Genomic DNA, 16,947 nt, shown 5'->3' on the forward strand with positions numbered 1-16,947 from the left:
GCTAGGGCGATGTTGACAGACAGACCGAGGGGCGGATGCAGCCTACCTCCTGGGCAGGGAGCTGCGGTCTGAGGCCCCTGCCCAGCTGGAAACCACAGGGAGGGGAAGGGAGGGGAGGGGAGGAGAGGAGAGGAGAGGAACCGTCATGGGGCCTTGGAGTCGAGTCAGGGTTGCCAAATGCCAGATGCTGGTCACCTGCTTCTTTATCTTGGTAACAGGCAGGTCGGGCAGGAGTGGGTGGTGGGTGGGGGTGAGCAGGGGTGAGGGGTGGCAGAGCCTCAGCACAGGGATTACCGCTCCCCTGACACACACACCAGCCCTACTGACCTTGTCCTGCGCTTGCAGACGTGTCTGGGGCTCCTGGTGGCAGACAGCCGCAGGCAGTGACCACCATGAGCAACCCCGTCTCTCCTCCTAAGGGGCAGCACAGAGCCTGGAGGAGGCCTGAGTGGGGCCGAGGCCTGGGGCGAGCTGGGGTGGAGGGGCTCTGGCTGCCGGGCTCCAGGGATCTTCTCCCCTTCCTGCCCCGGAGGGTGCTGGCACAGGGGTGGGGCTCACTCCCACTCCGTAGACAGAATGATCAGAGGTCCTGGGTGTCTGGGGAAGCTGGGCTGTGTGTGTATGCATCTACCATGTGTGGGTGCCTGTGAGTGTACTGGGGCGTCTGCAGTGAAGGCCTCCTGAGACCACTCCACAGAAACACCCGGAATCCCTGCAGCTGAGCCTGTCTCTCACGGGACCAGGAAGCTGGAGAGAGCCCCAGCCCTGCCCCCTGGGGCCGAGCTCCCCGCTCCTGCAGCAGTCCCATGCCCCACACTCTGAGTCTGCCCTATCCACAGCTGCTGGGCCTCTCTGAGGCCACCATAGTGACTCTTACCTACTTCGGGGCCCACTTTGCTGTCATCCGCCAAGCGTCCCTGGAGAAGAACCCATCCCAGGCTATGCACCAATGGGGTAAGTGAGGTCCAGGCCTGGCTGCATCGGGAGGGGCCTCGGGTGCAAGGGTGGTTAGTAGGAGCCCAGCTGGACGCCTCACAGCCAGAATGGTGCCAGGCCCTGGGCAGGAGCCAGAGGTGGTCAGGGGCAGGGAGGGGCTGCCCTGGAGTCCTAGTTCCCCTGGGCAGGGCCTCGGGTCTGGGTGACAGCCGGTGTTCCTGCCTGGTTTTCGTGCCCCACAGGAGCATGGGCATAGTGTGGGTATATGTTGGGAAGGGTCAGGACCTGGCTCTGTGCAATCAGGGCTCAGTACCAGGCAGGTGCCACCTGGGACTGGCCTGGGGCCGGGCACAGCAGGTCCATGAGGGCTCCACGTGGCTGATGTTCCACTCAGGACCTGGGACGTGGGTGGGGAGGGGGTGGTGGCTGCTCTAGCCAGACACCTCCCTGCAGAGACTCAGCAGCGGCTTATCCAACATTCAGAGAGCGGGAGCAAGGGCCAGAGCCTGCTGGGGCCACTCAGGGGTAAGGCTGAGGAAGTCCCCTTTAATGAGGGGATGCCGGAGCCAGACCTGCAGGGGACTCTCAGGCAGGAGCTCAAGGGGCCCAGGAAGGCTGCAGCCCGGTGGGCAGATGTGGGGAAACTGAGGCCCAGGAGGTCAGGGCTGCTGCCTTAGAACCCAATGCTTTTCCCCAAGTCCTAGGACCACGGCCTCCCTGGAGGAGGACGCCTGGGGCCCAGGTCCAGGTCCGGACTGATAAGATTACAGCTCCAGTCCGGCCAGTTGTCACTAGGGCATGGCAGGGAGCATGTGGCTTCCAAGATAGCCCCACAGGCAGGGAGGGCAGGGAGGAAAAGAGGGAAGGAGGGGCAGTCCCCCAGGCTGAACGAGTCCCACGTCCCTCCTCCTTCCCTCAGAGCCGTCTGATGGAGAGACAGGCCCATTCAGAGCCTCCCAGGAGTCCCTCATGGCCCCTGACTCCCAAGTTAGATTTCACACCCAGGCTGTGTGCACTCAGGACCTGTCCTGGGCACCCCTAACCCTCCTCCTCTCTCCTCCCAACCAGCCTTCTCTGCGGGGTTGAGCCTGGTGGGCCTCCTGACTCTGGGAGCTGTGCTGAGCGCTGCAGCCACCGTGAGGGAGGCCCAGGGCCTCATGGCGGGGGTGAGTTCATTGTGTTCCCAGATGCCCAGGCCCCCAGAAAAGAATCAGAAAGGACTGAAGAGCTGGCAGGGCTGTGCGCCACCCCCACACCTGAGTGACCAGGCAGAAACAGAGGCCCCAGGGATGCTGGCCAGCCGAGACCCCCCACCTGGGTAGCCAAGGCCCCTCCACCAGGCCCTACCTCACCCTGTCATCTACACGCCCAGCAAGGGTTCCTACAGGAGCTCTGAAAGAGAGAGACGGCCCTCCTGACCCTGGGAGCTGTTTCCAAAGTCCCTGGGAGGGTCTGGTTCTATTGCCCAGCAAGCTCTGGGAGGGCACAGGGAGCATCCCATTTCCTGTTCGGAGGAGGCCGGGCCAGGCACAGGAAACGCCCCTTGAGCTCTCCAGCCTGGGTTCTCCTGAGCTGCACACTCTCCTTCCCAGCTGCTGGAGGTGTCTCCCCAGCCCCGAGGTCCCATAGGCCCCTCCACCCTACCCCATAGCAGTAGCCCCTTGTTGCCCCCCATTCCTACTGTTCTCTGTGGGCTTCTGTCTTGGCCCCTGCCAGCCCTCAATGGTCATTGCAGACCCCACCTGGTGGCAGCCTCCCCACGCCTGTCCTGCCCCTGCTAGGCCCACAGCCCTCCTCTCTCACCCCAGCTGGGGCAGCTCCTCCCTGGCGCCCTGGGCTCCCACCTGTCCCTCTAGCCTCCCGTCTCCGCTTTCCAGCCATGAGGAGCTTGTGCTGGGGGCTTTGCTTCCCTGTTTAGCCTGTGAAGCTGGACTACTCTTGGGGTCCCTGAGGGCAGAGCCTCCTGGGTCCCCAGGGCTGGCAGGGTTTTCAGCTCAGCCTTCAAGTTCAGCAAACGCTTGTTTAATGACCCTGGTTTATAAATGTCTCCAAGAATAGGAATAGAGTCACCTCCTGGAGCTGCTGCCGGGCCAGCCAGCCCTGGGTGGGCCCACGGGGGGCAGAGGAGGACCCAGCAGCTCCAGCACTAGCCAGGATTCCCGCTCCAGGGCACAGGAGCGTGGGCAGGGACAACCCCAGCCTGCGCTATCTGGCTTCAGGGCCAGGTGGGAGGCCCCAGTGGGGAGATGACAAGGCAGGTAGTCTGCCCCCCCCAGAGGGTGTGTGGCCTGCAAAGGGACACCTGGATGGAAGAAAAGGCTGGCAACAGGGCCAGGCCAAGGGGTCCAGGTCGGAGCTGGAGGCCCAGAAAGAAACAGCGCTGGGGCTGCAGCACCGTCCACCAGGGGGTGCCATGGTGCTGGGCTTGAGGCCACATATGCAGAAGCCAGCCGCTGGGCCACGGGGCTCCTGTCCCAGTCACCAGCCTTTCCCACCCCACCTTGCCCCCATGCACAAACCAGTCTAGCACCCTGATCTGTGGCCAAGGCAGTCAGGGAGCACCTGGGCTCGGGTTCTGTGTCCCCAGCCAGCCACAAGGCCAGGGTGACTTGACATGTGGGTCAGGCCTGTAGAGCAGCCTGGGAGGCCCCCAGCTGGATGCCTGCACTGGGCTGGGGTCCTGAGGACACTCCAGTCCCAGCTGGGTGGGCTCTAGCACACCCCGCAAGCCCCAGTGCACTTAGACCCGGCCTGGATGGTGAGCTCAGCATGGCCACAGCAGGGAGCTGGGAGACCCCTGTCAAGAGACCTGCCCCGTTGAGCTGCATGCATGTGTGTGCATGAAGGTGAACCTATGTGTATGCGTGTGCAAATATACGTGTGTGTGCATGTGCATGAGTGTGTGTGTGCATGTGCAGGTGCCTCTGTGTGTGTGTGTGTGCGCGCGTGTGTGCAAGTATCTGTTACTGGTCTTCACCTGCCCCTGTTGCCATACGGGTGTGGTGTCTGCGTGTTGCATCTGGCACATCTGTGTGTGTGTCTGCACGCATGAGCACAAGTGAAGGGGCTAGGGAAGGGGAGCAGGGAGTGGAAAGATTTTTTCCAATGGGCTGGGCGCCTGGATGCTCCCCACAAAGCCCCTTCCTGCCTGCCCCCACCCCTCCGGCCTCTCCCCTAGCTGGCCTCTCGCACAGGAAATGAAAGAGCTTGCTGGGCTGAGAGAGCAGAGCTGGCAGCGCTGCCCAAGGAAGCACACTCAATTCGCTTATGTATCTATTTATTTATTTCCATTTAGAATGAGGAGAAAGAAAATGGCCAGGGCAGACCTGACCACCCAGCAGCCTCTGATGGTGAAGGCCCTGGGGAGGTCTGGGTGGGCCCATCCACCGCCCAAGATCCTCTCTGCGCGGGAGGTTGGTGGTGGGGGGAGAGAGAGACAGAAAGAGAGAAAGAGAGAGAGAGGCCGTGGATGCTCTTTCTCCTGAGGAATGAAATGGTTTCTGGAAAATGCTGGTCTCCTGAGCTGGCTCAGGGCCTCAAGCCTGGGAGGCAGCATTGAGTGATAGCTTCCAGATGGGGATGGTGGCCCTCAGCCAGCGAGGAGGAGGAGGACGAAGAAGGAGGAGGGAAGAGGAGAAGGAGGGAGAAAGAGGGAGAGGGAAGAGGAGGAAAAGGAGGGAAAAGGGAGGAGAAGAGAGAGGGAGGGGGGAGGGAGAGGGAGGGGGAGGGGGGAGGAGAAGGAGGGAGGGGGAGAAGGGAAGAGGAGGGAGAAGGAGGGAGGACAAGGGAGGAGGAGATGGAGGAGGGGGAAGGAGGAGAAGGAGGAGGGGGAAGGAGGAGGAAAGAGAAAAGAGGAAAGAAGGTGAGGAGAAGACAGAGGGGGAGGGTGGAGGGAGGAGGAGGAAGAGGAGGAAGGAGGAGGAGAGGGAAGAGAGGAGGAGGAGGCAGCTCCCAGGCCATCCCCCATCAGGCCTTGCAGCCTCCAGGGCAGGCAGGAGGGCCATGGGGAGCCGCCAGCGCCCTGTCCCTGCAGGGCTGGAGGCCCCATGCTTGTGCCTGTGCTTGGGGGCCAGCAGGGCTCCCCAGCTCTTTCCACGCCCCTTTTGCCCAGCATCCCCTGGCATGCCAGCGTTGTCGCTGCCCACCTGCCAGCATGTGTGGGTCTCTGTCTATTCCGCGGGCACCCATGCTCCTGGCCTCACTCTGAATGGGGCCCTAGGGTTTGAAGGGCCCAGACCCAACCTGCTTCAGCCTGTGGACCACCCAGGCGGGCACAGTGCTGCCTGCGGGGCCTGGCGTTTCTCCAGGGCCTCAGGACTCCTGGGGGAGCTGCCTGGTCAGTGGCTAGACTCACCATCAGGTACTCCAGGTCCTCAGGGCACCAGCACGAAGGCAAAGGTGGCCGCCCAGACCCTGAGTGGGAGGACATCCCCAGGGTTCTTAGCCTGGGTGACCTCTGCCACCATCCATAAAACTGTATCGGGGGCATCTGTCTGCTCTCAGAGGAGGGGTCTCTCATGTTCCTCAGCTTTCGCAAGGGGGCTCTCAAAAGCCTGGAAGCCCTGACCGAGAGAACAACGGGGCAAGTGCCGGGGGCTGGTGAGCAGACGTTTCCACTAGAGAATGCCCCACTCCACGACTAGGGGCATGCGCATCAGTGAGAGAGGGGACAGTGGTTGGCCGGGCCATGGGGACCCAGGCAGAGTATGGAGAAAAAGGGAGGTGAGGGAGGTGGGCTCAACTGCAAAGAGAAAGGCCATAGCATCCTGAGCAGGCGCCACACCTGTCCCAAGCCTCACCAGCACTGGGCTAACTGGTGGCTTGTTTCAGAAAAGAAGGCAAAACAGAAGAGCCTACAGCACCGGCCCTGGAGAGGCTCAGGCTCAGGGGAGACTCTGCCCAGCCCTGTCCAGGTCCATGCCCCTCAGGAAGCAGCCCCAGTGGGCAGAGGTCTCCATCTTCTCAGGGGCGCCCTGCCCCTCCTGGGCAGGGGTGCAGTGTTGCCATCAACAGTCCCCTGGGGGCCAAAATGGGAGAACAAGGGACAAATTCCCAAAAAGCACCGGGGAAAGGGATGGGAAGGTGCTATGGAACCCACGCACCCAGCGCCCACACTCTCCCCAGGCCAAGTCTCCCTCTCAGGCAGTGGGGAGCGGGGCTCAGACCCACACCTCAACCAAGCATCCCGCTGGGGACACAGCCTGAGGGCACTGCCCTGCCCAGGCCTGCCAGGCCCCACCAGACCCTGCAGTGACTGGTCCCCCCGCAGCAGTGACCAGCCCCCAACAGTGACCGGCCCCCCGCAGTGACTGACACCCCCGCAGTGACTGGTCCCCCCTCAGTTACCGGCCCCCCTGCAGTGACCAGCCCCCCGCAGTGACCAGCCCCCAACAGTGACCGGCCCCCCGCAGTGACCAGCCCCCCGCAGTGACCAGCCCCCAGCAGTGACCAGCTCCCCACAGTGACTGACACCCCCGCAGTGACTGGTCCCCCCTCAGTGACCGGCCCCCCCCGCAGTGACCAGCCCCCCACAGTGACCAGCCCCCAACAGTGACCAGCCCCCCACAGTGACCACCCCCCCCACAGTGACCAGCCTCCCGCAGTGAGCAGCCCCCAACAGTGGCCAGCTCCCCACAGTGACCAGCCCCCCATAGTGACCAGTCCCCCGCAGTGAGCAGCCCCCAACAGTGACCAGTCCCCCGCAGTGAGCAGCCCCCAACAGTGACCAGTCCCCCGCAGTGAGCAGCCCCCAACAGTGACCAGCCCCCCGCAGTGAGCAGCCCCCCACAGTGAGCAGCCCCCAACAGTGACCAGTCTCCCGCAGTGAGCAGCCCCCAACAGTGACCAGCCCCCCGCAGTGAGCAGCCCCCAACAGTGACCAGCCCCCCGCAGTGAGCAGCCCCCAACAGTGACCAGTCCCCCGCAGTGAGCAGCCCCCAACAGTGACCAGCCCCCCGCAGTGAGCAGCCCCCCGCAGTGAGCAGCCCCCAACAGTGACCAGCCCCCTGCAGTGAGCAGCCCCCAACAGTGACCAGCCCCTCATAGTGACCGGACTCCCACAGTGACTGCCCCCCCCTGCAGTGACCAGCCCCCCGCAGTGAGCAGCCCCCAACAGTGACCAGCCCCGCTCTGCCCCCAGGGCTTCCTGTGCTTCTCCCTGGCGTTCTGCGCACAGGTGCAGGTGGTGTTCTGGAGACTCCACAGCCCCACCCAGGTGAGCACCAGCTGCCCCTACCGTGCAGTGGAGGGTCCCCCAGTAAGCCAGTGGGCGCCTGGGGACTGGGGAGCAGTCCTGGGAGGAGCAGCCCCAGCTTCCAGGCTTGTGCTGACTGGGTGGGGTAGGGGAGACCGCAGCCTGGGTTCCCTCTGCCTGAGGCTGCAGGGAGGCCAAGCACTGGAGGTGGGTGAGGGCCAGCAGCTCCCTGGTGGGGAGGGACCTATGCTGTACCCATGCCTTCGCCCCGGCCTCGTTTTCTTGAAGCCCCTCAGCCCACCCCCTCCTGAGCTGATGCCCCTCGGGTTTGGGGGAGGGAATGAGGAGGAAGAAGAAGGAAAGCCGCTGGCTTGGCCTTAGGGGTTGACTAGAAGGAGCAGAGTGTTCCAGAAAATGAGACCTGAGGGCCAGTGCTCCTGATGGAGGCCTGGTAGGGCAGACAGTGCCAGTGGGGAAGGGGCCTGGAGACCCGCGGACTGGGGTGTCGCAGCTTCCACCCCCTCCACGGAACGGCACCCATCCTTCCGTCCTGGATGCTGACCTGCCTGGAGGAGGGTCTGGCCTAGCTGACCCTGGTCAGGGGCCAAGGGCGTCCCCGTGGAAAGGCCAGCAGCTTGGAGAGGAAGGAGGCCTCCCTGGCCCAGCAGAGAATGAGAGCTCGGTAGCAGAGCCAGCCCCACCTTCCCCTTGAGAGCCAGACCCGGTGAGAGCCCCCAGGGCAGCCTGGTAGCACCAGGGACAGCCACAGGCAGGGTCATGGAGCAGGACAGGAGAGCCTGGCAGGTCACAAGAGGTGATTTCTTGGAGCCCTAGCTAGAGTCCTAGTGGCCTCGTGTATTCAAGTGCCTGGTTGCCCAGGGCCCCCAAACACAGGCTTAGCCATGAGAGATACTGAGGCTGGTAGCAGGCAGGTCCTCTGGCTGAGCTCTGCAGGGCGCCTGCTGTGCAGGTTCTTGAGCTGTGCTGGCAGCCTGAGTGTGGTGGTCCCCACCGTGGTTTGCAAATTGGGGGACTCAGGCCTCTGGGGTTGAGGGGAGCTCAAGGTTACCCTGGCAGTGCCGGGGCTGGATGGGGGCTCCAGGCTTACCACAAAGGCTCTTGGCCCTGAAGTTCCCACCCACCCCTGGCATCATTTGGGATGAACCGCCTGAACTAGGTGGGAGAAACACCATTTTCTCAGGCCCAGAAGGATCCCAGAGGGGCTGAGCCCCTAGAAGAGGGCTGTGGCTTTGAGGATTGGCACAGTAGTCTTACCAGGGTGGTGAGCTGGGCCAGGTCTGTGTTTCAGCCTCACGTTTCCTGTCCACTGAGGGGTGGTGAGCTGGGCCAGGTCTGTGTTTCGGCCTCACGTTTCGTGTCCACTGAGGGGTGGTCTGGATCACAGTGTGTGTGGCCGAGGTCAAGACAGCTGCCAGGGTGCCCGGGCTCGTCTAGGGCAGCTGCAGCCCATGCCCCATACTTCTGTGTGTTTATGGCTCTGATCGTGGAGCCACAGTTCTGGAGGGGAGGGGTCCATACAGGGGCCACAGGACAGAACGCAGCTGGGGCCTGCTCTCCAGGAAGGGAAGGGAGTGCAAGAAGATAGATGCCCCAGCTGGGCTTGCCTATGGCCTGTCCCAGCCCCAGGCAGCATCCCCCACACACATAGTCTTTGTCTGGCCCGTGCGCCCAGCTGCCCTTCAGGGGTCAGTTCTCAGGGACTTGCCTGACCCCAGGCGGGGGACTGGGGCTTCCTCCTGGGCCTCTGGTCCCCATCTGCCCCTCCCAGTGGGTCTTGACTTCCGGCATCATCCGTGTCAGGCCTGGTGGCCACGGAGGTGGCCTGGGCGAAGGAGCTCTGAATATGAAGTCAGTATCCTTGGGCCGCCCTTGGGCAAGCCACTTTACCTTCCTCGGCCTCAGTTTCCTTTTCTGTGAAGGGAGCACCAAGATCCAGGGGCTGCATGGGTGGGAATGGCCAGGTGTATGCAAAGACTCTTCCTCCTCACCTGCGTGCCTCCTGCCGTGCCCGGTTGCCCAGGCTGGTCCTCCAGGACATGGGACTCGCTCGAAGCTGTCCTGGGTGTGGATGGAGTAGCTTTGGTGCCACAGCCCGGGCCCTGAGCAGGAGGGGCGGCTGCACATCCCGTCTCCTGCCCTCCACCCTCAGGGCCCACCAGAGCCGAATGGGCTTCAATCTTGGGCTCCCTGTCCAACAAGGTCCTGCTGGCAGCCTAGACAGTGGCAAAGGCCAAAGGCCCCAAGCTGTTGGCACTGGAAACGTGGAGGTGAGAGCCGGGGGCCCAGAGCCCAGCCCGGCCCATTCACCCATTCCCCCTGTCCCTCCCCACAGGGCCGCTGAGGTGTCCTGAACACAGGGTCAGGGTGATTCATGTGGCGGCCCTGCAGATGCGAAGGCAGAGGACAGAGGAGGGAAGGGACCAGCCACATGCCCTTGGTGGTGCCCTGTGGCCACAGACTCTGGCCCAGTGCTGAGAGTGGGGTGCCCCTCCCCCTCCCCAACCCTTGCCCCAGGGAGTCCTGGCTGCCACTTCCCTGGGATGCTCATGTGGGCAGGAGGCATGCACCGGGCTTCAGGGATGAATGTGGAGCTTGAGGGCTATTAATTACGTTCTCCTTGAGGCCACTTTGCCGCAACCCTCCCCGTGTCCCCGGACAAGTCTGCATCGGGAATAATTCATGCTTGAATTAAGTACAGCAGTGTGGGGCGCAGCCTCGTCCTCGCAGTCTGGCCCCACCCTGGAGCCACTTCCCTCCCTGGATCCTCCAGCCGCCGAGTGGGCTCAGGCCGGAGCCGGCTCTGGACCTATGGGGCTGGTCCACAGGCCTCCTGCAGCTCCTGGTCCCCACCCACTGCTCAGGACCTGTCTGTACCTTCCTGAGCACTTTCAGCAGACACAGGATGGAGTCGCCAAACCCAGGCAGACACGAGGGATAATCTGGTCATGGGGAAAAGCCCCAGCAGGGACCCCTGGCCCTCAGGCCTCAGTCTGGGCAGGGGTTGGAGAAACATATAGTAGGACAGGTGGGTCCAGCAGCCGGGAATTCTCTGCTGGCCCTGCTGCTCCAGGTCTTTGTTCTGAAGCACCCCCCGGGCACTGGAAGACGGAGCTCAGTGCGTTGGTACCTGTCAGGGAGCACCTGCCCCCAGGTGTCATGAGAAACACAGGCCCCAGGCTCCTTCAGAGCCCCCAGAGCCTGGGATGGAGACAGACGGTGAAGTACCACCTAGGAGCCCAGGCCCGGTGGAGAGCGGCTGGCCTGGCCTCCAGGGCCCTCCAGGGCCAGGCTACCGGCTTTGGGGCAGGAGGCCTACCTCGCTGAGCTCTGCTCCCCCAGTCGTGGGGAGGGCTGCTTGGCAGAGCCAGGCAGGGCAGGCAGAGCAGACCCCTTAGCCACTAGCAGGAGTTGTCACTCTCACCCATGCTGTGGTAATAATGACACCTTGCTCAGAGCCTCAGAGGCACCTGTGTCTTCCTTGGGCCATGGCAGGCGCCTGACAATGGGAACAGTCACTGGAGTTGGGAGGGAAGCAGGAGAGGAGGTCCGAGCCAACCCCAGGCCCACTCTGCCGGGCCTCCAGTCCTCACCAGGACCTCCACCCACGAGGACACAATGGCCAGGCCAGACTCCACCCCCATTTCACACTCACAGACGCTGAGGCTGAACAAGGCCCCCACCCAGGCCGACAGTGGTGTGGCCAGCTTGGTGCCTGCCCGCCCCAGGGCACTGCGGGGAGGACAAGGCTGGCTGAGTCGGGGATGACTCACGGAGAGTGGTCTGACTTTTATTAGCCATCAATGGGAGGGATGCATTAGGGTCAGGAGCCAAGTTTGGCCTGGAAAGTCCATCTGACTCCTGTTGGGGCCTCCAGGCTTGGGCAGGGCTGACCAAGAGCCTCCACTGCCCACTGCCCACCAAGTTGGCCGCTGTCAGGGCCTGCCACGGGGGCTGGGCCCCAGTGCAATGAGGACCGCTGTAAGCCACCCTTCCTTTCTGGAAGGCAGGTGTGAGTGGCTAGAGCGGGCCTGGGGCTTCCACCCTCCCCCAGCCCTTTGGGGCAGCTGCTGAGGACCCCTTCCATGTGTCTTGACTGTCAGCATGGCATTTGGGGGAGAACTGAGGGCCTCTGAGGCAGGAAGGAAACATCAGAGGGCAGGGACCTCAAAGAGGGCCTCGCCCTGTGCCAGGAGACCAGCGACTCCTGGAGCAGTCACAGAAGCCTTCCTGTAGGAGGCGAGATTCCAGTTTGTCTTTGAAGGAGTAACTTGGCAGAGGAGAGCATCTTGCTTAGGAGGGTGGAGACATGAGGTCCAGGTGTTGTTGGGGTGTGGAACGCAGGCAGCACATCCAGCCAGGCCCCATCACCTTCCACTTTCTCCACCCCCTGCCCCACAGTGGCCTCATCCACCCAGATCTGACCCCAGGTGCCGAAGGCTTCTCTGGTCAAAAGCCTTACCCACAGCCCAGCTGCCCGGGCTTCCGGAAGGCAGCCGGGTGATTCTTGGGAAAGACCTAGAATCCCCTAGCTTTTTGGGAGCTGAGGTCCTGGCACAGGGTCTCTCAAGCCTTTTCCACCAGGCCCAGCCCCATCCCCCATTTCCAGGTCAACAGTAGTGTGATGGAAACTTCCGTGGGCCAATCTTTTAAGACCACAGCAGAGGCGGACGCAGAGCTTGGCCTCTGCTTTATCCTGCAGGACCCTCTGGGGGAAGGAGGGCCACTCTGATGGCCATTGTGTGAAGGCCCCACCGTTGATGTTGGGAAGCACTGTGACTGGCTGCCCAGGGACCCAGGCTCCCCTTTGGGGAGATCCACCTGCTACGAGGAGAGTGGTGCTGGGACGTCACTCAGCACTAAGGGCCCACCAGCCTTTGGGATGTTGTGGGGAGGGGGCTGTGTCTCTGGATCTCCCACCAGGGCCAGGACCTCCCTGTGGTCTCTTGGTGCAGGTGGAGGATGCCATGCTGGACACCTACGACCTGGTATATGAGCAGGCGATGAAAGGCACATCCCACGTCTGGCGGCAGGAGCTGGCAGCCATCCAGGACGTGGTGAGCGTGGGGGCGGCTGGGTGGCAGGGTGGTCAGCTTCTGCTTGGACTGCAGTTCAGAGAAGAGGCACAGGGTGGCCAGTGAGAAGTCTGGCCAGGCACCAAGGGGTTCCAGGACACAGGCCAGAGCTGCCCCTCAGGGCTGGGGGTAAAAAGCTCCCATCCTCTGTCTGCCCAGGACAGGACCGCCTACCAGATTCTCGAGGCCCAGTGCAAAACGAGAGGGCAGGGCCCTATATTCAGAAACACTGAAGGATTTCAAGAGCGTTAAAGCAAATACAGGGACGAACATAGTAGCTCACGCCTGTAATCCCAGCACTTTGAGAGGAGGTTGAGGCAGATGAATTGCTTGAGCCCAGGAGTTCAAGAGAAGCCTGAGCAACATAGGGAGACCTTGTCTCCACTTAAAAAAAAAAAAAAAAAAAAAAAAAGCACGCACAGCGCACAGGCCCTGTGAGCAGGGCGGGGAAGCTGCCTGGCTCCAGCTGGTATTCTGTCACCAGCAGGCAGGCGGTGTGGCTTGAGAGAGCTCCCCTCACCAGGGCCCGGCTGCGCAATAGCTGGAGACGCCAGCAGAAGCAGCTGCAATACCTGTAGCCCCAGCCCTGGCCTGCAGGGAACCCCACCTGGAGCCTTGTGGTGCCTCACTTTCCCCATATGTGCTGCCTGCCTCTTGGGGTCTCGGGAGCACATCACCACTCCCTCCTTTCTGTTCCTGTAGTTTCTGTGCTGTGGGAAGAGGTCTCCTTTCAGCCGTCTGGGGAACACAGAGGCTGACCTGTGTCAGGGAGAGGAGACGGCAAGAGAGGTGAGGGGGGGACCTGGATGCTGGCCAGGCAAGACCCTCGGGGGCTGGACACCCTGGGGCCCAACCCCAAGACCCAGGGCCATCCTCCCTCCCCACCCCTTGGCCTCCCCAGACCCTTGGGACCTGCCGCTGAAGGGCTCAGGGAAGGTTCTGGTGTGATCGGAGGCTAGTTAGGGTTCATGGTACACCAAGCCCATCGGGTGGCCAGGCTGGGCTCAAGACATAAACACAGGCCCCTTCGCCCAGCTGGATGCAGGCCCCACGCGCCATTCACTCCTTCAAGCCAGTTCCAGCCTGGGGACTTCCCAAGGCCAGCTGAGTCCACAGAAGCCTCTTGGAGTGCACCCATGAGGGCTCTGTGCCAAGGGCTGCAGGGCTGGCATGGTGGGCTCTGTCTAGGGGGAAGGGTGCAGGCGTCCTGAGGGGCATCAGAAGGAGTTGAAGGGCACTCGGAGGAGGAGAAGCGAGGCTGGAGGGTCAGCGTAGGCCAGGGTGTGGCCAGGGCTTCAGCAACAACAGAGCGGGGCCCAAGGCCAGGAAGCCTTTCCTCCCCAGGGCCCTGGGAGAGAGACTGGGCCCTCCCCTCTTTCTCCTGGTGCCCGGCAGCCCTCCCCCAGCCCACCCTGCCCCCTCCCTGCTCCTCTCCCCGCTCCCCTCCCCTACTCTCCTGGAAACAAACCCACCCTATCTCACAGTGGGAGGCACCTGGCGACCCTCCAAGAAACAGAGGGGAGGAGAGCAAATGGCTGGAGGCCTGGTGAGGGGTGGAGCCACAGCCCAGGCTCTGAGGGCAGAAGGGCTGGCGCTGAGGACGGTGGTGGGGAGGGACCAGCGGCATCGGGGGCAGGGCTAACAGTCAGGACCCCTGTGCCATCCAAGGAGAGACCCCAGGTCCCCCGACTGAAAAGCAGGAGCGAGGGCCTGCCTCGAGCACCCTTGGGATGGCAGGCCCATGGGCCCGACTGCACAGCCTCCTGGGAAGCCCGAAGAGTCAGCACAGGCAGCAGGCACGGAGCCACCCAGATGGGCAGGCATGGGCCGGGGGGAAGCAGACCTGCCTGCGGGGGACAGGATGGTGAGCCCTGAGACCCTGCGGAGGCCTCCACAGCCCGCCCCAGTTGCCACCATCTCCAGGGTTCAGAGACAGACCTGCCACCTCCCTTTTCTGGAAAGATGCCTCTGGGTGCCATGCCCTGGGGTGGCACTGGAAGCCCAGGATGGAACCAGGAACCTGGGACCGTGCGGGGACCCCCCTCACACCCCTCCACCAGCTGGCTTCCTGCCCTCCCTGTTAGCCATCACCCTCTGGTCATCAAGGCGCTGTGCCCGGCCCTGGGCTGGATGCTGGGAACCCAGAGTGAATTAGAAGTGGCCTGGCCCAGGGGAGCCAACGTGTGGCCCAACATGGACGCTCAGGACAGCTGGGAGACGGCACCGGCTGGGCCTAGGGCAGTGCCTGGGTGCCCGCAGAGGCCCCCTGTCCCATTGGGCTGCACCTGCTTGTGCTGCCTTTCCCTAGAGCCCTGGGGGCTTCCTAGGAATGTGCTGCACCCGCTGCCCTGCTGCCCTGGCATTGGCCTAGGTGGGCGCTGCAGCTCCATGGCCCCACAGAGGCCGCTTGTCCAGGCAGGGAGGGCCACTCAGGGCGGGTGCCATTCCTGCTGCCCTCTCGCAGGACTGCCTTCAGGGCATCCGGAGCTTCCTGAGGACATACCAGCAGGTCGCCTCCAGCCTGACCAGCATCGGCCTGGCCCTCACGGTACCCTCTCGCCTCCCTCACCGCCCCTTCCCACCTCCTACCCCTCAGCGTGCCCAGCCCCTGACTCAGATGGAAGGGTGACCTGGGACAGGATTTCTGGTCTTGGGCCTCACTGGCTGCCAACCTCAGGGAGCTGGTCTGGTGTGACAGTGCCTGCCTCCTACAGCTGGGCCGCCCCCTTACACTGCAGAGTCCTGATGCTTCCTGGGGATGGGCGCCCCCACCCAGGAGTAGGGGGCAGCCGCGGGTGTCTCCCTCCCAGGTGTCCGCCTTGCTCCTCAGCTCCTTCCTGTGGTTTGCCATCCGCTCTGGCTGCTGCTTGGACCGCAAGGGCAAATACACCCTGGCCCCACGGTAGGGCCCCCTGCCTGCCCCCACCCCCTCTGAAAGGGTCCTCCAGCTCTGCTCGAGAGGCATCTGCTCTGCCAGCTGCTGGGAGGGAGCCCCGGGACCAAGCCTCAGGCTGGTGCTGTAGAGGAAACGCTTTGGGGGTGGCTGAGCGCCAGGGTGGGGTGGGAGACCTGGAGAGCTTCCAGACCCAATGTACTGCACCCCATGGCCCACATGGGGACCCCCCCTTTGCTTGCCCCCAGGCCTTGCCAAGACCTGGAGATGGATGCTTCTGGGCCTCCAGGTTACAGCCCCAGGCCAGGATCTCTGTGCTTGAATACCCCAGAGCTCCTCATGCTTAGGGGGCAGGGAGGGTCCCACCCGCAGCCAGGCAGCTCTTCCTGCCCCCATGGAGCCTGGCCTGTCTCTGCCTGCCATGCCCATTAACCCACCCACTTGCTCTTCCTGGCCATCCAAGCCCCCATCCCTGGGTCCTCTGCATTCTACAATAGCCTCACAGTCCCCTCTAGAACATTCCGCAACAGCCTCACAGTCCCCCTAGAACATTCCACAGCAGCTCCATAATCCCCTCCAGAACATTCTGCAACAGCCCCATGATCCCCTCTAGAACATTCCACAATAGCCTCACAGGTCCCCTGTAGAACATTCCACCACAGCCCCATGATCCCCTTGCTCCTCAGAGCATGTGGCCGCCAGCCCCAGGAGCCCAGCCTCTTCAGACGCTCCCAGGGTGGACCCGCACATTGTCTCCGCTCCGAAGCAGATGCTATTGGTCCAAGAGGATGCTCGGGTAGTCTTCGGTGGCTGCAGGAGAGCGATGCTGCGCCTCTGCCCCTCTCCTGCCACCTGCCTGACCACAGAGGTGAAGACGCCCCTGCTGTCAGCCCTCATGGGATCCCTGAGGGGAGGGTCCGAGCTGTGACGGGGGGAGGGAGTGAAGGCCCAGCCAGAGAGCCAGGCTCCATTGGGAACAGATGCAAGGGTAAGGGGTAGCTCACCAAATCCCTCCATGGGAACGGGCTGGGTGCAAGCACAAAGGAAGCCACACTGGAGGCAGCAGCCCAGGCCAGACTGCAAGACACTGGTGGTCCACGCCCTGGAGGGCTCCACCCAGACACAAGCTGCACTGGTTTTCTATGCTGCGTAAGAAGCAGCACAGATGTAAGGACTGCAAGGAGTGCCCATTTATGGTCTCACAGCTCTCCAGGGGAGAAGTCCCGGTGGGCTCAGCGGGTGCCCTGCGCGGGGTCTCTCAGACTGACGTCAGGCCTTGGTGGGCTGTACTCTCATCTGGAAGCTCCGGGGAAGCATGTGCCTCCAGGACCATTCAGGCTGTTGACAAGTCAACTCCTCATGGCTGTAGGACTGATGTTCCCATAGTCCTTGTCCCTGCTCCTGTGGCCCCTCCACCTTCAAACCAGCGATGGTGCATTGAGCAAATCGTGGTCAAATATACATCACATAAAATTTACCATCTTAACCATTTTTAAGTGTATGGTTTGTGGCATTAAATACATTCACGTTGTTATGCAACCATCACCGCCATCTATCTCCAGAACTTTCCATCTTCTCAAGGTGAACCTCTGTCCCTGGTAAATACCGACTCCCATTCTCTGTCCGGTCCCTGGCACCCACCATCCACTTTTCATCTCTATGGATTCAGCTGCTCCAGGAACCTCATATGTGTGGGGTCACACGGGATTCGTCCTTTTGTGTCTGGTTTATTTCACTTACTGTTATGTCCATAAGATCCATCCGTGTTGTAGCCTGAGTCAGAATTCTTGAAAGAGAAATCTTATCAGCTTTCCCATCATCTCACAGCCACA

General features: G+C 62.6%; 1 protein-coding gene across 1 annotated transcript; it reads left to right on the top strand.

Moving 5' to 3' along the window:
* Window positions 1-3: 3 nt before the first annotated feature.
* TSPAN32 (tetraspanin 32) lies at window positions 4-16,715 on the top strand. The gene is made up of 10 exons (XM_002821379.5): window positions 4-211; window positions 840-954; window positions 2,005-2,102; window positions 7,076-7,150; window positions 12,103-12,204; window positions 12,925-13,011; window positions 14,687-14,770; window positions 15,033-15,124; window positions 15,802-15,983; window positions 16,321-16,715. The coding sequence occupies exons 1-10, from the start codon at window positions 146-148 to the stop codon at window positions 16,380-16,382; spliced, it is 963 nt and encodes a 320-aa protein (XP_002821425.3). The 5' UTR covers window positions 4-145; the 3' UTR covers window positions 16,383-16,715.
* Window positions 16,716-16,947: the final 232 nt, after the last annotated feature.

Source organism: Pongo abelii, chromosome 9 (assembly GCF_028885655.2).
Source record: "Pongo abelii isolate AG06213 chromosome 9, NHGRI_mPonAbe1-v2.0_pri, whole genome shotgun sequence".
NCBI classification, from domain to species: domain Eukaryota; kingdom Metazoa; phylum Chordata; class Mammalia; order Primates; family Hominidae; genus Pongo; species Pongo abelii.